At 38.1% G+C, this 25,533-nt stretch overlaps 1 protein-coding gene across 2 annotated transcripts in view; it reads left to right on the top strand.

The window, feature by feature from the left end:
• Positions 1–25,024, top strand: part of FAR1 (fatty acyl-CoA reductase 1) — a 43,744-nt gene extending 18,720 nt beyond the window's left edge. Inside the window, exons 4-12 of one of the 2 annotated variants that reach the window (XM_050897302.1) lie at positions 816–995; positions 3,854–4,031; positions 5,110–5,154; positions 5,270–5,388; positions 5,874–5,941; positions 7,501–7,672; positions 14,104–14,233; positions 19,846–19,973; positions 22,075–25,024. In XM_050897302.1, coding sequence (XP_050753259.1) covers positions 816–995; positions 3,854–4,031; positions 5,110–5,154; positions 5,270–5,388; positions 5,874–5,941; positions 7,501–7,672; positions 14,104–14,233; positions 19,846–19,973; positions 22,075–22,237 — 1,183 coding nt within the window. In that variant the 3' untranslated portion in view covers positions 22,238–25,024. Of the gene's footprint in view, positions 1–815; positions 996–3,853; positions 4,032–5,109; positions 5,155–5,269; positions 5,398–5,873; positions 5,942–7,500; positions 7,673–14,103; positions 14,234–19,845; positions 19,974–22,074 lie in introns of both variants that reach the window. The other variant, XM_050897301.1, reaches the window with a different exon arrangement.
• The last annotated feature ends 509 nt before the right edge of the window (positions 25,025–25,533 follow it).

Raw genomic sequence — 25,533 nt, 5'->3', positions numbered from 1 at the left:
GGGGGGACCAAGATTTTTTTGTTAACGTAATGCTTTATTGCAAAGACATTGATAAAGCTTTATTTAGCTATGTTCTTGAAACTTAGTTGATACACTGTGTACAAGAAAACTAGTGCCTGTAGTGAGTTTTATAGGCTGGAGAGAATATTTGAATTGTATAAAATAATCATAGTAGTTGGTCAGTAAGCTGTGTTGTGGTGGGAATTGTAGAGATATACCTACTCTCCTACAGTGTTCTTAAGGACTCTATTTTAATGAGAAGCAGTGAAGTTGGATTAAAGTGTGGTTCTTGGTGGTTTTCCTTTTTTTTTTTCTTCCTTCCTGTAATCCTGTTGTGCTATTGAGCCTTGTGCTATCCTACAAGAAGATGCCAGTCTCCAACTTACTAGCTCTATAAGCCTTCCGAGTTGTTGACCTAACTCAGCTTGAACTAGGAAGTTCAGAGATGCATCTCCTGTGGCAGCTAGGTGTTGTGTTGCATTATTTCCTTCACATTTTATGAAAAATGGATTTAGCTTGATCAAACGTATGCTGACTTTGCCACTCTAGTAATGGAGCATGAGGATGCCAATAAGAACAGGGTAAAACTTAAGAAAATTATCCTGAACATTGAGAGATGTTCTAGGTTAAGACTGTGGCATATTGTTCTAAGCAGAGTTAGGATGCTGTCCATGCTGCTTTTTTGAGGAGGGTGGAGTATTTAGGAATACTTTATATATCCATCACTGAGGCATTTAGGAGTGAATTGACTAGTTTTTTCTTTTTGCTTGTTTTTGTCTTGCTTTCTGCTAATCAAATTTCTGCTTAATCAACAGAGATGCTGTTCAGTTAAACGTGGCTGCCACACAACAGCTCCTCTTCTTGGCACAGCGGATGAAGAATCTGGAAGTGTTCATGCACGTTTCGACTGCCTATGCATATTGCAATCGAAAACAGATTGAGGAAATAGTTTATCCGCCTCCTGTTGATCCAAAGAAACTGATAGATTCTCTTGAGTAAGTGTTATGTTTTATGAAGCTACTTCAGTAATCTGTAACCACTTGCTTCCTAGTAATGAAGTACCAAAAAATGGTTAGGAACCTGAAAGATGAAGAAATTAGCTTATGCTGTCCTGCAGGTCTGACAGCATGGCTGATACTTCCCTTTTCTGTGAAGGAGATGGGTTAAGGTTTTATGGTCACTTTCAGCTGAGCTAGATGTGGAGTGGTACTGAAGGAGAGGGATGCTCCTATCTACTCATGATGCCTCCTATATGCTGAGAGTGGCAGTTTTTCAGCTGATGAGCTGAATCAGGAGCTATTAAAAACAAGACAGCTGTGCTGTTACAAGTGCGCTAGCACTGCCATTGTGAAGAAAAGGGATAAAACCAAGACAGTCCCCTTTAACAGCAGCCTCCACTACATCCACCGAAATGCCATTGCAAGATCAGACTAAGATACTGAAATAATATTACTTAACTGCTCAGAAATGCAACTGTAGAAGTAGTTCCATTAGGTATTCAGAGAGTGCAAACATGAAAAATCTGTTTTCTGTAGCTTTTTAGTCTGGAATTGGGCATTACTGGGGGGAAAAAAATTACTCATTCTATATTTTATTTTCTGTGTATATTAGCTGTCCTGAGGTCTTATTTAGTAGCTGTCAAACCCTAACTGAAACAGGTGGCAAATACAGGGTAAGTCAAGTGTAATGTAATAAATAATAATCTCAACTCTAAATCAGTTGCTCCCTTCTTCCATGTCATACAAAATATCACCCCTTGTAAGAGAAGTATGAAACTAAAAATAACTAATTAAAAAGTAAAATATCTTCTTGTTATTATAATTGGAAGAGCACTGACAAATGAGTTACTACCTAGAATGCGCATTGAGCCAACCTTTTTTTATAATGTTGACTTTAAATATACTTTCAAATGAGATATTCTGAAATAGTCTTTTTTTGTCTATCTTTTCACAAGCAGGATACATACATACAACTTGAACTGCTTGGTTTGGGCTTGGACAGCTGTCTGTATTTTAGAACTCAAGGCAGTGAGGGAAGGCTTTTGTAAACTTACACAAGAGTGATCTCTCCAGCCAACAGCTGACTGAGACACATAGAAACAGCCCTTTCTGAGCTTTTCTACCCCTCTTCCCACCCCAATTCATATCATGAAGGGAGTCTGATGTGTGTGAGCTTTTTTGTAACAGAACATTGGTGAATAACAATGTTGGCTAAATTCCATTTACGTGGCTAAGATGTTGGGTGACTGAGGCAAACAAAATCCCAAGTCCTGTTTCGAAGTGGAGAACACCAGAGTAGCAATAGTTTGAGGCACATCTCTGTTATGCTTGTGCTATGACTGAAGGCTATTACAATTTGAAATACAAACTGCTGAATGAATTGGGAAGCAAGATGAAATTGCAAGACTTAACTAACTTAAGGGGAGAAACATGGTGACCCAGTTTGCTTCAGAGGTGGTGTGTGATTGCTTAACACCACAAAGGTGGAGATGATGCTTGTAATGCAGCTGGGACTCCTTTGCAGTGGTGTCACTTTCTAAATCACTTAATGCTAACTGAGGAGCAGTGTGCCTGTGTCCCAAAGATTAACTTGCTGTGTCTGCACTTTGTGTTTGAGAACTTAGTTGGTAGAATTAGGATTATTGTAAAGGAATATACTACTTGCTTCGTAGTTGGTGTGTAATAAATTAATTACTTGGGCAAAAAAGTAAATAGCAGTATGCTTCTTTGAGTGGACACTGAACATGCAACCCTCCTCTCTTTTAGTGAGAAACTTGTCTTCATTTCAGTCTGTATCCCTTTTTCTTTGAAGGAGAAAAAAAAATTCATGGTAACTTTAACAACAAAAGGAAAAAAAAGATTTACTATTTAATGAAGTTCATAAATGTACTTACTTTCTACAGTACACCATATAAAATAGTTCCAAAACACTTTTGGAACTTGGCACATGTTCTGGTGAAAGATTTTTTTTTTGTTGTTCTTGGCATTTACTCTCGAATGTTTAGGTTTTATAGTTTAATTTGAAACAAAATGAGCATGAAGTCAGTATAAAGAGTCTTTTATAAGTTGATAGTGATGTCCTTAAACAAACCAGCCTAACTACACTGCTGCTGTAGGATCTCAAATATAACATTCTTCCTTAAGATCCCTTTTCAGACGAGTTCTACATATGCAGTTGCCACTTTAATTTAAATAGTAGTGTATAATCAAAATGAGTAATAGGCAGGTTCTATTAAACTTGATTTTTCTGGCTTCTGGGATTCGTGTTCAGTTTAAATAAGCAAAAAACCCTAATTTATATTTTGATGAATGGTATTTTAGGAGGCTATGTAGTTTTAAAGTTAAGTGCAGTATAAGCTGTCAGTAGACATTTATTGTATGATATGCAAATGCTTATGGAAATGTTTTACAACTTCCAGCTGTTTAAAGTAGAAAGTAGTATGTGATGTGCTAACTTCAGTGGGAGTTGGTGTTAAATTCTGAAAATGAAGCTGAGATTTAAAGTGTACTAGTTTAGTGTTACATACTGGGGTTGTTGCAGAAACATGAAATACAGAACTGAGTATTTAATTATTGCCTAAATTTCTTCACAGAATTTCTTGTTTCTCTGTGCTTATGCAGCTTCTAGGGGAATGCTAATGCTTTGCTGGTTTTGGTGTAGTTTTTCTGTTGAGTGTTTTTTGTTTGTTTTTTTTTTTTCCTTGAGTAGTGTTTTGAAGAAGAGATTGGATGTAAATTTTGCTTTCCAAAGTATTTTTGGTTTATCTCGTTATCCTTTCTGCATACTGCTTTCGCCCCGACCCCGTGAAGCAGCATGCAGTAATTTACACTTGCCTCTTATTTTGTTTTTTTAGGTGGATGGATGATGGCCTAGTGAATGATATTACTCCTAAACTGATAGGCGACAGACCTAATACTTACACATATACAAAAGCCTTAGCTGAATATGTAGTACAACAAGAAGGTGCAAAATTAAACACAGCCATTATAAGGCCATCTATTGTTGGTGCTAGCTGGAAGGAGCCTTTTCCTGTAAGTCATTGAGTTTTCACCTGACCATCTTGCCTGTAAACTGTAGTATGTACTGACAGCCTGTTTATCTAGTGACCTTCATAGAGGAAAATCTTTTAGACTATGAAGTTGTGGCTTGGTTGGTTCTGGATAACAACGCTGATACAAAAGCTGTCAAACACAGTTTCTTATGCGTGGAATTTAGGGGTAAATTAATTCTAATCATAGAACAATACACTTCCATCACAGTGGGAGATACTATTTCACACATGAAATAAATTGCTGGCTTTTTACTTCATGATTCTGTGTATCTTCATCTGTTTTTCCCTCTTCAAGATGCTTTGGTATGTCAGTAGCTGCAAAGGGTGACTAAGAAAACTGGGGACTGCAGGACATAAAGGTGTTTTGGCTCCACTTTTAGTCAAACCCTGTAAGCTTTGCGGGGGATGGCATAAGTTCTGTATACTGTATGCTATATTGATATATTGCATATATGCTATTTGCTTCCTCCTATATGGGAGATTGGTGTTGGAATAGCTTCCCCAGTTCAAGACTGAATGTCTCTCAAGCCCTTAAAATCCATATAACTGACTTCGCATACCTTTTTGAGTAGGTACAATGTACATGTCAAACCAATAAGTATATAGTGTCTAAATACTGTCATTAAAGTTGAGCAAGAATGTCTTCTGTTTGAAAAATGAAAAACTAATAATCAATAGCAAAACTTTATCTGTCTTCTATGAGTTGCTAATGCTAGTCTAAAAATTCTTGTTAACTTGAATACTTTTAACATAAACATATTTATACAGACAATGCTCTGCACTTTATTCACTAAGAAGTAAACAAGCTAGCATCTCACTTTGAAGGACCAGTGAATCTATAGGTAGATCTCTTCTCTGAGTTATAGCAACTTGTTACATCACCAGATTTTGCTATGGAAGAACTTCGTTTAGAGACATGGAAATTAATATCTTTCTCCTCTTTATTCTCTTTTTCCCTCCGCCCCTTACACTTGTAGAAACTTCTCAAATTTTCACTTGAAACTGCTGACTTCAGTATACTCTAACCAAATCCTTTTCCTCCCCCGTGTTCCTAATAGGGATGGATTGATAACTTCAATGGACCTAGTGGTCTCTTCATTGCTGTAAGTAATGAATATACTTAAATTTTTTTCCTCCTTTTGGAAGGTGACAAAGCTTCATATATTTTACTGGTGAGTCTTCTGTCTCTTTTTTGTTGTTGTTGTTTTGTTCTTTAAGGCAGGAAAAGGAATTCTTCGAACAATGAGAGCTTCCAACAGTGCAGTAGCAGATCTTGTTCCAGTAGATGTTGTTGTCAATACGACACTGGCTGCAGCCTGGTATTCTGGAGTTAATAGGTATAACAGGTGACCATAGAGAGTACTAAGTATTTTGAAATTATATTGTGTATTTTAATAAATCAGTCTTCTATTGAACTTCTAATCAGTGTCCTGCTATTCCGCCAGGACAAAGGAATCTAAGGTTCTAACAGCGTTAGTCCCTCAAAGTGTAACTTCCTTATGCTAAAGAGGAAGACATCACCTACTGATACTGTTGTACAAGCTATGCCTGAACATTCCTTCCTGGGTCTTCTTGTAATCAATACAATCTATGGTAATGTAGGTGATGCCTTCTCTGAAAGAAAAGAAATATAATAGTTAAAGAAGGAGAAAAATACTTGAAGATGATATAGAAAGCAAAAAATCTGACATGAGACTGATGCTTTCTGCTTTATGTAAATGATGCTGTTGAGGGAAAGGATAACTTTGGGTATGTCTTTTGTCTGTGTTTTTAAAAGGTTGTTTGTCTTCTAACTTGCTCTTCTGTCTTTTTTTCCCCCCAGACCAAGAAATGTCATGGTATATAACTGTACAACAGGTGGCACCAATCCTTTCCACTGGGGTGAAGTTGGTATGCCATGTTTCTCTTTTTCATAAGCTTTAATAGAAAAATAATGTCAAATAATAAAAGCACAGGCTATAATAGTAGGTCATACTGCGTTTTTGTTGAAACTAGTATAATAGCCATACCTCTCAATTTTGCAGTGTATTGTGCTTTTTCGTTCTCTTCCATTGTTAATTCTTTCCCCTTGTAGCATTATCACCATTTCATTTTGCTCTTTTTTTTTTTTAATTCCATTATAACTTAAACTATGGGAGAACTGATTTTTCTGTTTGATGCAGATTAGGTCATGGCAGCAGAGTGTGGGTTGTGTGCAGAGAAAAGCATTGCTCAGAGGAGCAGTAGTGAAGTTGGGTTTAATGCCAACTATAGTAAATACATATGGATAAACAGCCCACAACTAGATGTTTTGTACATCTGCATAACTGAGAGGTATGGTAATAGTTTTGCACTTGTGTAGCTCTTTGTTGTGTTTGGCTTAAGTTAGTTGTTGGTTGAGGTGGCTTTTTTAATCTTCAGATAGCTACATGAGACTTCAACTATTCATGTACAGGGAAAAGTAATCTTTAAGAAAGTATGGCCACCTATTTTCAACTCTTAGATGTCCTGACTAGAATGTAACCCACATGCCAAAAGCTTTGTAATAGTTTTTGTTATAAATAGCAATACAAGCTGGCTGGCATGGTAAAGCTGTTTGTTAGCTTTCAGTTTTTTAGAAGCAGAGTTCTTAAGCTCAGATTTATTTTTTTTTTTCTTTCAGTTAACTTCAGTACTTAAATCTATTTTATTTCTTTTTACTGCTTTCTTCATGCTTTTTACTTGCTTTTGCCCATTTTATATGTATCTGTATTTATAAACGTTATTGCTTCAGCCAAACTTGGAAAATTGCTGACTTCATTCATATCCCAGTTTGAATTGGGGTATTCAAACACTGTTTATAAACAGCAGCATAAAGTTATGAGACTATTTAAAAGGAGAGGTGAATTTCAACATAACTTCTTAAGACACTGATCCTGCCTATCTGTCATGTACAGAATTTTCAGGTGTCAGCTGGAGTTTCACATGGAGTCCAATCCTAACCACTTTTTTCTTAATGCTTAAATATGGATAAGTTGTTAAAAATGTCATTTGAAATGCTTGCAAAGATGCTTGCAAAGTCCTCAGTCTGTTTTTAAATTATTCTTCACACAAGAGATCAGAATAGCCTTCTTCATGAAACATAGATGACTTTAAATGGCTTTACATGCTATATAAACTGAAATTGCTGTGAATTTTTGAAACCAACAACTTCTAAGGTAGGGAAGAGGAACAGAAAGAGAGATGCTACAATAAAATATGATACTGAAGATGAAGGCATAAAAGACCTCTTGATTATAAAAAGAACCAGTTCAATGGTATTTTAGGTTAAAAGCTTATGACTTTGTTTTAGTTTCTGTGGATTGTAGAAGAGTTAGGGTGGTTATTTAAATAACATACTGATGTAAATATTGTACACTGTAATGTACTTTGAAAACCATTAAATTTTACATGGTTATTATCAAAGCTGTTATGCAACTTTTCTTTCTCAGAATACCATGTAATTTCTACTTTCAAGAGGAATCCTCTCGAACAGGCCTTCAGACGGCCCAATGTAAATCTAACTTCCAATCACCTTTTATATCATTACTGGATTGCTGTAAGCCATAAGGCCCCAGCATTCCTGTATGATATGTACCTCAGGATTACTGGAAGAAGTCCAAGGTAATGGTCACTAGGTCTGTCTTGTCTGTTCCTCTGACTCTTAAACAAAGCTATGCTTACACCATGATGTATATTGATTATTTTTTAAATTTTTTTTTCTTCCTCTGAATGCTTTGTGACTAAAACTCAGCCTTTTTTTCCTGAGAACAGGTCCTTGAATTCAAAGTGACTTGAACTTTCTCGCAAAAATGAGGATGTGTTTGTTGGATAGTTTGGGGGTTTGAGTAGTCAAGGTAAACAGAATTACAAGATCTAGCAAGTGCTGTTTGTTCTTGAATAATAAATATTCAAAATATGTTGATCCTTATTTTTTCCTACAGGATACCACATTAATTTGAATTTCAAGATAAATCCGTTAGGAAGTGCAGTAAGGCACCCTAACTTTAGTTTACAATCCAACCCCCTGTTGTATCAATATTGGATTGCAGTCAGCCATACAGTGCCTGTATTTTTGCATGATCTTTTGCTCAGATTGACAGGTCATAAACCATGGTAAGAAGGACAGGGCTAAAAAATCTTCCTGGTAAGGTGGTGGAGACTTGTGAAGAAGACATGGCATGGACACTGTCTAGATTTACTAACTATAAGCAATAACAATGCAGTGGCTGCATTTTGCAGAGATTAATGACTGGCTCAACAGTGCTGTCCAAGATATGTCTCGGATCAGAATCCTAGTCAGTCGTTAAACTCTAGGAAGTGGCTTGCATTAAGATTGTTGTTGCTATTATAAACTGAGAATGGAATGGGAGACGGAGTTAATAATTGTGGGCTATTCCTGTAGATGATACAACTTGATCTGATATGTTGGTTTGCATCATCTCAACATTCCATTCAGTTTATAATATTTACACTAGTATCTGCCTGACTTCTTAAGTGGTGAAAATGGCATAGCTCTGCTAAATAGGCTAAACTAAATTATATAGAAGGAATATAAGGTGTCACTTCAATTTGTTTCAGATTTGCCAGGCCATATGATCTTAACTCATTGCATGTATTATATGTTCAAAAGTATTTGTCTTCAGACTCTATAAAATCTCCACTGTGGTGACAGTGTATTAACACAAGTGAGTATTCATTTATTGTCCTGTAGTCTAGGTCTGTCTTAGGAGGGGAAAAGTTCTAGAACAGACTTGGCACTGGATCAGTAGAAGGAAGCCATGTTAGTGGTTTGTAGGAGAAAACTTCTAAACTGCATTGGGTTCTGTTGTTCCAAGTCTACTCAACAGTGTAATATGCACAGCAACAGTAGTGGCAGGAGGCTGTGCCTGTATAGTAATCTTCCCACATAAAAAAGATGTAAGCCTTTCAAATCAAAAGAAGATATTGGATGTACAAGTTCCTAGCTTTTAGGTTCTTTTGCAATTTTAAGTTATTCTTAATAAAAATTGATAGAAATTCCCTGACAGATGTGAAGGCTTCATCACTCACTAAAAATAGTTATACTAAAATGCCAACCTACTGGCTTTCAAATGGTTAGGAAGTAATTCTGCCAGAACCTTGTCAGTCTTTAAAAGGTATCTAGTGTTTTAAGTATTTGACCAGTGGGAGTAAAACAAGGCTGTGAAAAATCATGTTATTTAGAATACTCTTAGCAGTTTTATAACGCTGGGAATGTTGAATCTTGTTTTTACTTTTCCTGGAGTTCTTGCTTGATGTCCAAAGATGGAATTTAGAACTTCAATCGGTACTAGTACAATTGGTGACATTAAATATGTATTTTCTAGCCTGTGAAGTATTACTGATATCAGTATTCCTAATTAGTTTAATATAACAGTGGGTGGGTGAGTTTCCTATCGTGCACAAGATTTCCAGTTTGGAGGAAAGATGGGAGATGCAACTAAAACAAGGTATTGTTCAGTCACTAAGGTTACTCAAATACACTTGAAAGAAAAGCTTTTAAGTTTGATACCCAGCCCATGTGCAGGAATATAGCTTTCATTATATAGTGCTTTTTTTTTTAAGCATTTAAAAAATAGGAGCCTGCAATAGGAGCAGTAGAAGCAAATAAATATATAGATGCAAGCAAGACATGCAGTGTTAAATCCTAATGTGTTCCATGTGCTTCATGTGTTGTTTAAGAATAGAAGAAATTTGAGACAGATCTTTACTCTTCTACTTTTTTCTAATCTTCTGGCTCAAAGTACTTTGAAAGCTGCTTTAACTGATGGGCTGGAGACAGTCATGGTATAGGGATGTACTAGTGTTGCTGTGGTCATTCTGTCCAGTTGACAGAATGGTTTTAATTACCAGGTAGCATGTACTAGGAAACTTCTAAAGCCTTGGAAACATTATTGGAGATTCTTAAACTCAATATAATGCTGTTCTGAGTGAAGAAGGGCTGGCTTAATCTAAAATGTGACTTTTTCCACCACAGTTAGCAGAAAAACTTGAGCAATATAGTAAAAATGTAGTAAAATAAGGACAAGAAAATTCAAATACTGTGCTAACTTAACTTCATGTGGTCAATAGCCTGCCCTCTCTGTGCTGAGTCTGAATACGCTTCTGAGGTCTTTACTGTGTACAATGTAGGAAAAACTAAGCAATGAAATTACTGTGTAGGTTTAACTGCACTGTTGTCATACTGTCAGGATATTGTACTGCAACTGAATGAGAAATTTTTAACAAGTGGAAGAAATAGATCAGGCCTATGACCCTTCAGAACTAAAGGATTATGTTCATAATAAAAAAAAAATTTCCTGTTCAGGGTTTTTTGAGAACTTATCTGTTGAAATCTTTCTGCAGTATGAAATCATTCTTTTGCACCTCACTTGTGGAAGCAGTGTTTTCAGTGAGATGGAAATCTTTTTGCTGTTTTTGCATCTAGTTGAAGGTTCTTGAATTTAACAATTCTCTGATAATGTTAACAGTTAAGGAAAGGGAAGGAAAAAATAATGCATATAATATTTCTTCCAAATCTTATAGAAAGAACATGTACAATAAGGATTGGCATAATGAAGATTTGATACTTTATACTAAAGGCTGTTATAGCATTGTGCAATTACATAAATAGTGGTGATATTCCTTAGCATCCTCTTGGAAGCACTTTTAAGTTGTGCACTTAAAGGAACCACAGAGCTGCTGGAAAGATAAGGATTCCAGTAGTATGCCTTACACTTCAAAATTTACAGCCGAATGAAAATCTGAACAAAGACAAATCTGAAAGCTTGTTTTATGTATTTTAGAGGAAATTTTTTTTTTAAATATAATTAACTCTCTAATGCTTATGCAGAGACTTGCATGTTGGCAGCGTGTAGATCCACTGAAGGATCAGGCTGTATTTAGCATCAGAACTGTCTTTAGCCTGGAGACAATAGGTTGTGTGTAAGACTTCTTCAAAATGCAGTCATAGCCTTAACCAGGTTGCTTTCAATTGTCTGGTATAGAAACATGCCCACCTAACTTATGGATAATTGAATTAACTATTGCTTAAAACTTTTAATTCCTGTGATGTGCTTCTCAAACTGTTGTAATGTATTTTGTGTTAATGGCAGTAAGGACTGTCTAGTAGAGGTAAAATTCTACCTAGTATCTAGGTGAAAGTCTTGCATGCTGTCACGCTGACTTGCTGACTGCTGCTAATGTTCAGTTCTTTACGATGATCAGCAGGTCTGACTTTTTTCCGTCTTCAGCTTATGAAGAACGTGTGATGCAATGCTTGATATTATACTGACTGGTTATATATGAATTTGGTATTTATGACTTGTATCCAGTGGCTATCTCTGGAGCAATCTGTGAAGCGTATATTTCAAAACTTCAGGTTGAGAGATAAAGTTCCATTATGTGTATTCATGCTCTTTGAGTCTGTGTATTCCCATTTGCAGGGGGAATATGGTGCCATTGAAGTTGTAAAACTTAGTCTGCCAGAGCTGCACAAGTGTCCCCTAAATGACACTCATTGCTGACATCTCTGAATGAGAGGCTGTCACCACACTTCTTTTTCTTCTCAAAAAAAAGTGTATTTTTGTGTTGATGTAGTGCAAACTAACAAGCTGTCACCAAGAAAGTTGGTCCTCTTCTGCCAACTTTGTAATTGATCTAGCAGTTGAGAGAATGTGAAGACATTTGATTCTTTTGGCTGATATATCAAGAAACCAATCCTACAAAGAAAAAAAAAAACAGTTTTCCACTGATGAATTGAATCAGCTGGTTCTGTGGCTAGTCACTAAGTCCAGTTTGAGTTGGAGGGATGGAAAAAATCTGCAGCTAAGGTAGAAGAACTCTTTTTAGCCACTGGATTTTTTTAAAACTTTTTAAAATCAGCTTAGCTATGCTCTAAAACCATATCCATAAGCAGAGACAGCAAAATTCCCAGCAGAGGTTAGTCTTTACATGAGTTTAAATTTAGTTTAGTTTTTCTTTACAGAAAAGAGTGAAAACCAATGTCAGTGGCCAGTAACAAGCTCAAAATCTACACTTGTCTAATCAGATATTCATTTGCACCATTTAATATTTTGCAGGGGCACAAGTTTTCTTAAACTGTAGCAGTCTAAGCACTCTAACTAAAACTCAGCTGCTCTTCCAGCTTAGCATAAGAACACAAATTGGGGAGGCACAAAAGGGCAAGTCAACTAAGTTAAATAATCTTAATACTGTCAATGGACAGACCTCTGCAAAAAGTCTAAACACTTAGTCATTGTGTCCTGTTTGGCACTATTTTTATCCAGGCCATTTTGCTATGAGGTCTTTCTGGCTTATCTGATCGGTGAGATCTTTGCTTTCCAAGTTTCAAGTTCTTTTCTGAATTTTTTGACTTAACTAATATGCTTTTTTATATTCAGTTCAGTCTTGTTAGCACAGGATATGCTTTGGATGCACAGTCTGTATTCCTAATTATTTTTGAATCGGAAGAACTCTGATTCAGCTCAGCTCCCACTGTTGCCACCCTGCCCAACGGGTGCAACTGTAAATAGGTGTTTGAAAGCATCTAGAAATGTCTACTAATAAAATTAGCTGGTGGTCTAAAATTTGAATACAACTCTGAATTACTCTGATAGGTTCCTGTGGGGTTTAAGGAAAAATATTTGTGCTGTTTGCGCTTTAGAGATACTCTACTTTTTCAGTGGTCTCTGCAATTTATATTACTCCATTTCATGAGAAGAAAAAGAGGCAATTTTGATACTCCCTTAGATGCTGAGATGCCAGCCATTAGTGACAGTAGGGAACATTACTGCAATGCAAAATACTTTCTTTAGAAGAGTTTCTGGGACAATGTGCTATATCCCTTCTACATGTATGAATGCATCAAGGCAGCTTTCAGAGAAAAATCAGTAGTTTTTATTGCTTCTGTGAACTTTATTGAAGAAAACTTACCTTCAGAAAGCTATTTCCTTTTAGTGCTGGGTTGTTCTTTCTTTGCCTTCCCCTCCCCTTTCTCACTCTGTGCTTAAAATGATCAGTATGTCCTGCTATAAGGATCAAATTGGAAGCAGCTCTGTGAGATGGAAATACTTTGAGCACCCAAAGCAGGAATTTAATAGCATTAGGTTACGTGGTACTAGTTAGTACTTATTAAGATTGAGTGACCATCTCTAGCACTGTAACACTTCAAACAATTTTCTTGTCATAAATGTGGGAACTTTGCATCTGAGAGACTGGATGACTCACATTTTTTGTGTCCACTTCAGATGGTCTATCAAAGAGAAACTTGCCCAAATTGATCCTTATAACATAATTTCTCTGTACTCCAAGTGATGGTTTTGTAGAGTTGCTTCCTCTGCATAATAAGGGGTGATGGAAGGTATTTCTGCATATTTTGAAGTAGCATAGAACTGATCACCTAACTAGCAGGACCTACTATGGTCTGTCTGTGCCCTTAAATATTTTTCTGCCCTTTGCTGCAGAAGCAGTAGGGTTAAGGGGCTAAGCCATATTTCTGGTGGTTTTAAGCCTTGATCTCTTAGTGGCTATAACAAACCAATTTTGTTTTGTTACAGAGATCTGGTCTTGCACACTGTGCAGGAAGATCAGGGAAACTTACTCCCTTGCTTGAAGTTGTCACGTGCATATGTTCTGTACTGTGCAATTTGACTCTTTCATCAAGTCAAATTGTTCAGCACAGCTAGATATTCCAGTCTGCTGAAGTGAAGTGTTCTGTGTCCTAAACTAAGTTACCGACAGAAGACAACATTTTACCATCTCCTCCTTTTTTTTAGGGAAGAAACTTACTACTGCACTGGGAAGTAGGATTAGGGAAAAAGGACTGTCCTATAATTTCTGATTCTATATAAAGATTGGACAGCCAAAGTCCACTTTAATAATATGCAGAAATATCCTGTTGATCTAATATAACATGCTTTGGGTACAGAGCAAGATGGGATATGTTAACATAGGGGTGTGGGGTTGGAGGGTAAAAAATTTACAATCTTACTGTTTTTCTTGTTTGAACTAATCTTTACCACTGTAACCTGTACATTCCATGCCTTGGACTGTAGGATGATGAAAACAATAACACGTCTTCATAAGGCCATGATGTTATTAGAATACTTTACAAGCAATTCTTGGATCTGGAATACTGAAAATATGACTATGCTAATGAACCAGCTAAACCCCGAAGACAAAAAGGCAAGTAGCTGTATGATGTGGGCATGGAGACTGAAAGTGAAATATAAGCTCATTTATTTAAGATTGAATAAGGACACAAGCTGGTAATGCTACTTCCTGTAATGTGGAGCTAACCCTAGTACTAAATCAGTGCTGGAGATTCCTGTCACATCCTTTCAGTTCTGCCAGGGCTGTGTTATAAACTAGATCAGTGATGGGATGATCAGAGATGAGGAAGGGCAGGAGCCCCTTGAAGGAGGCCTCATATAAAAGATGATTGTCTTTGGAGTGGCCTGATCATGTGATCTGGTGTTGCCCATATACCAACCAAGTGGCCAAACTGTTACAATTTTACCTACATCATGAATAAAACAAGGCTTTACTTCTTGACCACCATCTCTTTTTCTGAGGAACGGGAGGTGAGTTTTGAGGGACTTTTTTGCTTGTTTTTAAACTAGTAACAACTTTTATATACTCTTTTTATGCTTTGGCCAGGGCGCCACGTATATTCAAAGAAACGTAAGTGTAAATTCTCTCACTTTTCTGAAGCACAGCTTTGCTATGTGACTAAAACTGCCCCATGCAGGGGGGAAAAGTGTAACAAGCAGGATGACAGAAAAGTCCTGAAGGTAGTTGAGGAAAAATGAAAACTTGTTGAGTGCAGGGTCTGAGTAAGAGTGAATGAAAGAGCTCAAAGGAAAAATCTGAGTCTTCCCACTGTGTGTTGTTGACCCATCTATGTGAACCTCTATTTTTGTGCCATGTTTACCACAGCTGTGAGGTGGGTTGACTCTGGCTGGACACCAGGTGCCCACCAAAGCTGCTCTATCACTCCCCCTCCTCAACTGGACAGGGGAGAGAAAATACAACGAAAGGCTCATGGGTTGAGATGAAGACAGGGAGAGGTCATTCACCAATTACAGTCATGGGCAAAACAGACTAGACTTGGGGGGAAAAGATAAATTTAATTTATTACCAGTCAAATCAGAGTAGGATAATGAGAAATAAAACCAAATCTGAAAAACACCTTCCTCACACCTCTCCTTTCTTCCCAGGCTTAACTTTACTCCCGATTTCTCTACCTCCTCTCCCTGAGTGGCACTGGGGAATGGGGAGTTGCAGTCAGTTCATCACAGGTTGTTTCTGCTACTCCTTCCTCCTCACACTCTTCCCCTGCTCCAGCGTGGGGTCCCTCCCACGGGAGACAGTCCTCCACAAACTTCTCCAATGTGAGTCCTTCCCACAGGCTACAGTTCTTCACAAACTGCTCCAGCGTGGGTTGCTTCCATGGGGTGCAGTCCTTCAGGAACAGACTGCTCCAGTGCGGGTCCCCCATGGGGTCACAAGTCCTGCCAGCAAACCTGCTCCAGCCTGGGCTCCTTTTTCTCCATGGGTCCACAGGTCCTGCCAGGAGCCTGCTCCAGTGCAGGCTTCCCACAGGGTCACAGTCTCCTTCGGGCATCCACCTGCTCTGTCGTGGGGTCCTCCACGGGCTGCAGGTGGATATCTGCTCCACTGTGGACCTCCATGGGCTGCAGGGGGACAGCCTGCCTCACTGTGGTCTTCACTATGGGCTGGAGGGGAATCTCTGCTGCGGCACCTGGAGCACCTCCTCCCCTCCTTCTTCACTGACCTTGGTGTCTGCAGAGTTCTTTCTCTCACGTATTCTCACTCCTCTCTCTGGCTGAAGTTGCTGTTGCACAGTAACTTTTCCCCCTTGTTAAATATGTTGTTCTAGAGGTGCTACTGCCATCGCTGATGGGCTTGGCCTGGGCAGTGACAGGTATGTCTTAGAGCCAATGCCAGCCAGCTCCATTGGAAATGGGGGAAGCTTCTAGCAGGTTCTCATAGAAGCCACCCCTGTAGCCCTCCTGCTACCAAAATGTTGCCATGCAAACCCAATACATTCCACCCCTTACCTCTGTGAATCACATATTTAAGAATTATCATTGTAATGCACATTCATCACACAAATGTTACTTGCATCAACAAAAAGAATTCCCCACATCAAAATAACATCATCACAAAACCAAACAAAAGTGGACAATTTACACACAATCCACCCCTCATCCCTTCACCACCATTACAACAACATAAATTCCCTACAATCATTCCACTCTTTCCTCTCTAGCTGTGTTCAGTCCACGTTTTACCTGTTACCTCTTTCAATTACTATACTTATCTTGAATTCCTCATGCCCCTGTTCAGGTGCCAAAAAGGACTGGTGGGTTGACCCTGGCTGGATGCCAGGTGCCTGCCAATCCGTTCCATCATTCCCTCTCCTCAACTGGACAGGGGGAGAAAGTATAACGAAAGGCTCATGGGCCAAGATAAGGACGGAGAGATCACTCACCCATTACAGTCACAGGCAAAACAGACTAGACTTGGGGCAATTAGTTTAATTTATTACCAGTCAAATCAGAGTAGGATAATGAGAAATAAAACCAAATCTGAAAAACACCTTCCTCGCACCCCTCCTTTCTTCCCAGGCTTAACTTTACTCCCGATTTCTCTACCTCCTCCCCCTGAGTGGCACTGGGGAATGGGGAGTTGCAGTCAGTTCATCACACGTTATCTCTGCCGCTCCTTCCTCCTCAGGGGGAGGACTCCTCACACTCTTCCCCTGCTCCAGTGTGCGGTCCCTCCCATGGGAGACAGTTCTCCACAAACTTCTCCAATGTGAGTCCTTCCTACAGGCTACAGTTCTTCATGAACTGCTCCAGCGTGGGTTGCTTCCATGGGGTGCAGTCCTTCAGGAACAGGCTGCTCCAGTGCGGGTTCCCCATGGGGTCACAAGTCCTGCCAGCAAACCTGCTCCAGCCTGGGCTTCCCACAGGGTCACAGCCTCCTTCGGGCATCCACCTGCTCTGTCGTGGGGTCCTCCACGGGCTGCAGGTGGATATCTGCTCCACTGTGGACCTCCATGGGCTGCACGGGGACAGCCTGCCTCACCATGGTCTTCACCATGGGCTGGAGGGGAATCTCTGCTGCGGCACCTGGAGCACCTCCTCCCCCTCCTTCTTCACTGACCTTGGTGTCTGCGGAGTTGTTTCTCTCACATATTCTCACTCCTCTCTCCAGCTGCAGTTGTGCGGTTTGGTTTGTTTTTTTTTATCCTTAAATATGTTATCCCAGAGGCACTGCCATTGCTGATTGGCTTGGCCTTGGGCAGCGGCAGGTCTGTCTTGGAGCCAGCTGGCGTTGGCTTTGTCAGATATAGGGGAAACTTCTAGCAGATTCTCACAGAAGCCACCCCTTTAGCCCCCCTGCTACCGAAATGTTGCCACGCAAACCCAGTACAACCTGGATGTGGCTAGCTGGTTCACCCTGGTGACTAGTATTGATCGAAGCTACCTTAGTTTCCTGCATGTGTGTCTGTGCTGCCAGATTCCCACCTCCCCACCCCTTATATGGCTGGGAAAAGTTACACAAATCTTACTGGATTCATTCCAATTTTTTGAAAATATATTTGTGCAATAGTGAAGCTGTAGTGGAATGGAGTTGTTCTCTCTTCCCCCCTGCCCCCGTATGTCTCACAGGAAGATACATAAAGAAGTATTGCAGCTGAGAAATTTCTGCCCCCCCCCCCCCCGAGTTTAAACTTCCTTTATGCTATGGTTTTGTTGGTTAATATTCAGCAGGATAAAAATCACCAGTTACAGTTTTAAAAACACGGATTCCCTTATGCATTTGGAACAGTTTCATCATCTTTAAGATGTCTTCCCTATTCAAGTGTTTTCCAGAATCTAGTTCTATAGTGAAGTTGGAGAAAAGCTGCCAAACTTCTAAATAAACTGTCTGAAAGTAGGCAATAGAATAGCTTTTGGTGATTCTTGTGTGGAAGGGATTTCCATCCCTTCCCCCCTCTTGCCCTCTCCCAGCAACTTGAGTTCAGAAGTTTAAAAAACAAAATAAACCCAGAGCTTTTGACTGTTAGTATTTTGAAATAGCCAAATTTTCAATAAGATGTGCACACAGCAATAAAGAACTAGTTGAAATAACAGTTGAAACTTCACTTTCTTTACGTTTACAGTCTTGCTATGATGATATATTACGGAAAATAAAGTTTAATTGAGAGAGTCTGATAACTTACCAGTGCTAGAAGGCTGTTTAGCATGTATGTATTTTATATCATGACTAGAACTACATGCTGGCCTTTAACTTGCAAACAGTGCTAAATTACAAATACTCGCTGGGAGGGTTTATTTTTCATCATACCTTACAACACAGCTGCCATGCTGTTGAGCAGCTTGTTTGGGAAGCATGGACTTGGGGATTTAGTGTATGTATAACAACTTTTAAAACTGAATACAGTTTCACTGCACAAAACTGGTTACTCGTCTCTTGTTCATATAATAATCTTGCTTATTCTTTTACCTGAAATAAAACTGGCAGCGTTAAAAACCTGCTAGGAAAATCTTGGTATTTATTAGGACTAAAACAGCTGTTATTGTAGAATCTTGAGATGAGGAAATGTCCTGGTTTCGGCTGGGATAGAGTTAATTTTCTTCCTAGTAGCTGGTACAGTGCTGTGTTTTGGATTTAGTGTGAGAATAATGTTGATAACACACTGATGTTTTAGTTGTTGCTCAGTAGCGCTTATCCTAAGTTAAGGATTTTTCAGTTTGCCATGCTCTGCCAGCAAGCAGGTATACAAGAAGCTGGGAGGGAGCAGAGCCAGGACAGCTGAGCTGAACTAGCCAAAGGGCTATTCCATACCATAGAACATCATGCCCAGTATATAAACAGGGGGGAGTTGGCCAGGAGGGGCGGATCGCTGCTGGGGCATCAGTCAGCGGGTGGTGAGCAATTGCATTGTGCATCACTGTTCCCCCCCCCCTTCTTTTTTTGTTATATTCCTTTTCATTACAATTATTACTATTATTATTATTATAATTATATTTCATTATTATTATTGTTAGTATTATATTTTACTTTAGTTTTTAAACTGTTCTTATCTGACCCCATGAGTTGTACCTTCTTTCCCGATTCTCCTCCCCATCCCGCTGGGAGTGGAGGGGGGGCAGTGAGGGAGTGGCTGCGTGGTGCTTAGCTGCTGGCTGGGGTTAAACCATGACAGGAAATCAATACATCAGTGAAAAATTTGAGTTGTGAATTTACTGTAGTAACTTCGTCTCCTGAGGAAGATATTCACATGGTTCTCTTTAAAATATAGTTGTACAACTATAAGCACAGCTAAAAGAACTCTGCATTCATTAAACAGTGAACTTGGCACAGAGCAGTGTTTATTCTATAGCATATTAGAATTATTTTGTTGCTTAAAAGGAAACAACATAATAGAAAATAGTTATTTCTAGAGTGGAATTCCTTACAGACAGATGAAATGGGAAAGCAGTGTGCTTGGAAGTGGAGGGAAGAATACTACTGCTGAGGAGGAAAAATAAGGCATGAAATGGTTGAAATTTGGAAGAGATGGTATAAGAAGCTGGTGGTTGAGTCAGAAATGGGATCTAAATCTGGATCGTTCTTATGATTAAGGACAAGATAACTTTTTGCATCAAAGACAAATTGGAATTATCTGGTATAAAGGCATTTATTCTTTTCCTTTAAATTATTATATATAGCAGGTGAATTTTTAGGTAACTAACAGTGAATGCTTTTATTTTATGCAGACGTTTAATTTTGATGTTCGACAACTACATTGGGCAGAATACATGGAAAATTACTGCATGGGAACGAAGAAATATGTGCTGAATGAAGAAATGTCTGGCCTCCCTGCAGCTAGGAAACACTTGAATAAGTAAGTATGAATTTTTTTTTTTCTCTGTTTATATTTTCTGTGTTTTCCTGCCCTTGTCAAGTTTTGCTTTTCCATGTTATGACTTAAGTGTTCTTTATAGCATCTGTTCAGGTCCTCCAGAATTCTTCTGTTCCAGTCCAGTGGTCTGAAGCGTTTTCTAAAGAAGTCAGATGTCATCTTTCTTGTTCTATTTGTTGCTCCTGAGTTGCTCTCAGTGTTAATAGTTAATGGTATTAATCTGGGATTATGGTTGTAGCTCTGATGGGCAGTGTATACTGTAATCCAGGTTTCTGATTTTACCCAAGTATCTTTTGGAAGGTAAAAAGGTACACAGTAACACAAGGTCAGAATGGCTTGTTCAGTTAAGGAGATTTAATAGAACAATAGCTGTTTCTTCTGCGGATGTGATCTTTTGAAGCAGGCGAGTAAACAGGCATGGACTCTCCACCTCAGAGTAGGAAACTTTGATGTTGGTGTTCTAAGATGACTTTTCTTAGCCTTTTATCTGTGGCTTAACTCCTCCAATTTGAACACATTGTTACTGTCTAGAATTTTACTGGCACAGTTGCCCTTGTTTTGTTCTTGGCTGATTCATAAAGACAGTTGTAGACTTTTTGATTTGTCTCTTTAAAGAGTGAAATAAAAGTGATTAATCTTGTTCTGCAATACTACTTCACATCTGCTGTCCTGATAGCACAAAGTGGTCTAGGTCATTACTTGTGTCATTCCTCTAAAGACAAGAATTTGCAGGTGTAGAGTGGACTGGCATGATATGTTACAATCTCAAATATGCTTTTGAAAGATGGTAATCTTTGATAATGGTGGGGATAGCTGAAGAGGTGTCCCCTTCTGATTTTTTTTTTTTATTTAGATGCTGTTAAAAATGCATAGGAGTTGCACAGTTGCCATTCTTTGTACAAAGGATTGTACCAAAAATAACATGAGAAATAGTCTTGTGTTGGAACAGTATCTGGTTGCCCCCAGCTCTCAGTTTGTAAGTGGATTATTTTGCAAGAGGTTTAGATTCTAATATATATTTACTCTGAGGTATTAAGCTGATCTCTTCTGTTACCATCTAGCTCTTAACTTTTAACTAATCTGAACTTGAGGAGTCCACTAAAGTCTACTTGTTAACTTGGACTTGGAGGAGTACACTGGTTAAGTGCCACTTAACCGGATGTGGCAGCCTAGGGAACCTGGCTTCTCTAGGAAACTGCTGAGTAGAATTTTTCCTCAAATAGAAAAGCGGGCTTTACTTCTGTAATACAGAAATTTAGACTGTTTTTTCTACAAATAAGGTATGTAGAGGAAGGTTTGGCTATAGTAACACTCAGCCTACCTGTAAAACAAGATAAGGGCAGAGAGTATTTCCTTAAAAAGAGCTGCCTTTAAAATACAAATTGTCATGATTTACTGAACCAAAGAGATTGCTCTGTTTCTAAGAAATCTGAGCAAATTCTGTTTGCTGTTTGTCTTGAAGTTTCATTCTTTACATGTGAGAAGATTGCTAAAAGTCAGTTGCCCTAAAAGGACACTTAGTTTCTCCTAATCTTTAAATATAGTTCCCTGAGAAGGAATGAGTTTAAAATTGCAGTGAAGACTTCGGGCTCTGTGGCTGGAAAATCCTATGATGTGGGTTTTTTTTTTTTGTCAGTGGCAGTTGAAGTTACTTCTACATATATATGAAGTTTTAAAGACGTGGAGGGGAGGAGGGGAGTTTATAGTGTTAAATATTTCCTTATTTTTGGGGAGGATGGCAGCCTTCTATGGGTAAGTTACCGTGTGCATGACCTTGGCTTTAAGAGGTTTTTATCAAGCAGCTATAAAGTAGAAGTACGTGTGGTTAGCTACAGGGCTGGCTCTGTTCCTTAGTTTTCATGTGTTCCACTTTTCAGCAGTGAACTATGGAAAAGCCGTCTCTGTTTGGTCTTTCACTTATCAGTTTACTTCCGTCATTCACTTAATACCACTCATAATGTATCTTGAGATGAATAGCTGAACAAATTAAATTCTGCATTAGAAGTTAATTTTTAGACTGTTCTTTTTTCCTGTAAGTGTTGGTACCTTGGCTTTTAATTATTTCCTTTTTTTTTTTCCTTAGGTTACGGAATATACGCTATGGCTTCAATACAGTTCTTGTGATCCTGATCTGGCGTATCTTTATTGCAAGATCACAAATGGCAAGAAATATCTGGTATTTTGTGGTTAGTCTGTGTTACAAGTTCCTTTCCTACTTCAGAGCCTCCAGTACTATGAGATACTGAAGAAGAGAATTTAGCATTAGGACATCTATGCATATGGTGGTCTAAGTGCACAAAGCCTGTAACATGTAGTCATCTCACATTTTGTAAAAGCATAATTTCATCTTAAATTGGAGTGCGAAATGCACGGTATGGTATATGTAATGTTAGTTGTGTATCTTCCTGGAAACAGAGAAAATAAAATGGTCAAGTGCCAGGTTGAATTGGCATTAGACAAGCATTTAAATAACTTTAACTCTTTGACCTGGGGAAAACATTTTAGACCACTGACCAACATAACTGTGCAATTTGGAACGTGTTTGACTGAAATCTGCCTTAACATGATTTTTTTCTTTTAAGTTTTACTCCACATTGAGCAAGATAAATATTGACTTAGTAGTTGCTAGTTGCTGTAGACCTATTTATTTGAAATTATTCTAAGTTACAAAGGGTTTTGCAAGTTGCAAAAGTGTATAAATGATGGTGGATCTCCTGAAAAAAACTGACGACTTTTGTAATTTGTCTTTACTTTTTGCCACTTCTTCCCTTCTTCTCAAAGTAGGGATGCAACAATTGTGCCTACTTTGCTTTAAAAGAAAAAAGGAAAAAAAAAAAAAGCCAACCTTCCTTAATTACTGAAAGGCCTTTTGTCCGATCTGGTCTTCAGAATGCACTCAGTGATTCAGTTCTGTGCTCGAAACTGGCTGCATCCAACTTGCATTTATGTCAGCATGAACAATTTGCTTCTCTGAAAGCAGAATTGATCCTATCATTGAGTAGATAAAAGGAAATGTAACCCTGAGGGGGGCAAAAATAAAGTCATTGAGCGTCCTCTTTTTTTAATGATTTTTATTGGGAACACAGAGCCAGCACTTGATTGTTACACTTCTGACTTCAAAAGGTAAATGTATTTGAAAGAAATTTATTACGCTTAGTTGCTATTTATATTACTGGTAATAGTAGTTGGACAAACTGCAGGCTTTCATTAAGAGATATACCTGTTTTTAATTCTAAGCAATGTTAGCAAATACTTCATGAATTAATAATTTTTTAAATTTCTGAGCTATGAAATTTGATGCATGGACAACACCAATGCATAAGCACGCTTTCTCATCCCTGCCCCAGTAAAACCTCTCATTTCACTGGGCAAGCAAAGCAAGATGCACCTTGCTTCAAAATGAAAGTATGTTGACAATTCTTCCATCTATCTTTTAACTTAAATTATTAGATTTAAATCTGAAGAAATCTATTTTTTCTGCATGTTACTTTGTTTCAGTAGGGAAAACATTTGTAAAAATAGCAAGTTGTAAGAAAAGATTGAATCCTTGTTTAAGGCAATACATGAAGATCCCTTTAAATTTTGGTTGCACAGAATTCTATCTGAGAACACTGTAATGTTCCTCTACTTGATGCACTGACCAGCACCCTTGCCCAGTGTTTGTTCATTAAAATCAGTTTATGCTGATGAATATGTTCTTGAATCTGCTTGGAAAGGCAAATAATGACTTAATTACACAAGAGCTACATTATACTTGCCCTTGGTAGTTTTTTGTCCTATTTGAATTAAGTATGTAAAGAACTTATTTTGCTATTCTTGTGAAAACTCTTACTTTAAAGAGAACACCTTTCGTGCAGGTGTATATCTCATTTTGAAAAGATAATGGCTTCCTTGTTGAAGCTAAATATTCTGTAGTAAGTAGTTAACCTGTAATTCCTTTTTAAAATTACCTGTGTATATATAAAGCTAGTGATGAAAAGCCTAAATGGTCTAGGACCACACCTTGTGTGAGAGACCTCTGACTGTGGCTGAAAATAAATTATGGCTTCTGTGATTGAAGATGTTACACTTTAACAAATACATTAGGTGTATTACATTTTTAGTTGCCTCCCCGAGTACCTTACTAGACCTGAAAGTATGCTTAAGCTTTCCTGCATTGTAGACTTTTTTTCAGAGGTGCCTACTATCCAATGACACCCCTTGTCCCATGTTGGCATGTGGCTGAAGTTTGCAAAAGACAAATACATCATATTCTGAAAATGATTCTGTGAAGCAATTCACTTATGAATTTTGGTTGTTTATAACTATTATATGTGATACTTTTAATGTTGATTTGTTAATACTGAGAACTATGAAGCCAATGAACTGATTATTTCTGGTCCAAAACACTGCTTAGAAATCTATTCTTTTCAATATATAACGAAGAAAAGGATTACTTTAAACATAAGGATATTTAACCTCTACTCTTTAAACATTTGCCAATTTAGAAACCCAAATTTTTTCCCTCTTTGGAGACCGTGGTTCTGTGCACTATTGGTATCTTACACAAATTCATCAGTCATCCTGTTTATCTGACAATAGATTCAGTGTCACATTTATTACATTAGTTTTGTCACTTCCTGTGGTCAGTCTGCGAAATTCTATCTGAAACTACTGGAGTTCTTTCCATATCAGAACCCTGTTCTCTTGCAGTTCTTCATACCAGTGTTTGCACATAATGGATGTTGATCAAAAATATACTGGAACTATATTTTGATACAGTAAGCTAGACTCGCTGTACTGACTAGCAAGTTACAGGAGGTACTCCAGTTGGCTAAATAGGAAGAAGAGCAGTCTGAAACAACATGATCACTTAACAGTTACTGGTATTTAAATTTGGGACCAGGAAAAAAATTACATTTTCCTGTAATGTTTTTCTCTGCTGTAGGAACAGATGTTTGGAAACAAATGCTAAATCCCTGAGCTTTTATAAGATATAAACAGAAATATTGGGTGCCTTTGTTTGTAAACCAAAAATAAACAAATCCCTTGAAAGTGTTGTTACAGTGTTTATTGTATTTTTGCACATTTTTAGTCTAATTTGTAGAAAATAACTGGATAGTGTAAATGCCATCTTAATATACATGAACATGCTCTTTCCTTTGTGAGAAACTTTGAAAATCAAGTTAATGACTAATACTGCATTTTAAAAAACAAACCAGAAAAACCTTCACAATCACAAAACAGAAAAACAACAAACAAAACCCCCACAATCTAAACCTTCATGGGGTGATATCAAAACACATGGTGAGTTATGCTTGGTCATGGTGACTTTCTTGTATGTCAGCTAGTTTTCTCCTCGCTGTCATTGCCTGTTCATTTCTAGTATTAGTTTCAAATTTACTTAAATAGATGGGTGCTTTCTTATATGGTTTAAAAGGGCACTGTAGTTTTGCAGTAGCTTTTGGATTAACATTTCAAGGAATTGCAAGCAACTACAGCTATTTGTAGCACCTGCATTTTGTGGTGAGGGAGGAAAAGGTAGCATTAAGTTAGTGCATCA

This window comes from Gymnogyps californianus, chromosome 5, assembly GCF_018139145.2.
Source record: "Gymnogyps californianus isolate 813 chromosome 5, ASM1813914v2, whole genome shotgun sequence".
NCBI lineage: Eukaryota > Metazoa > Chordata > Aves > Accipitriformes > Cathartidae > Gymnogyps > Gymnogyps californianus.
Note: the sequence above shows the minus strand (reverse complement) of the source record. Positions and strands in the feature narration are given on the sequence as shown.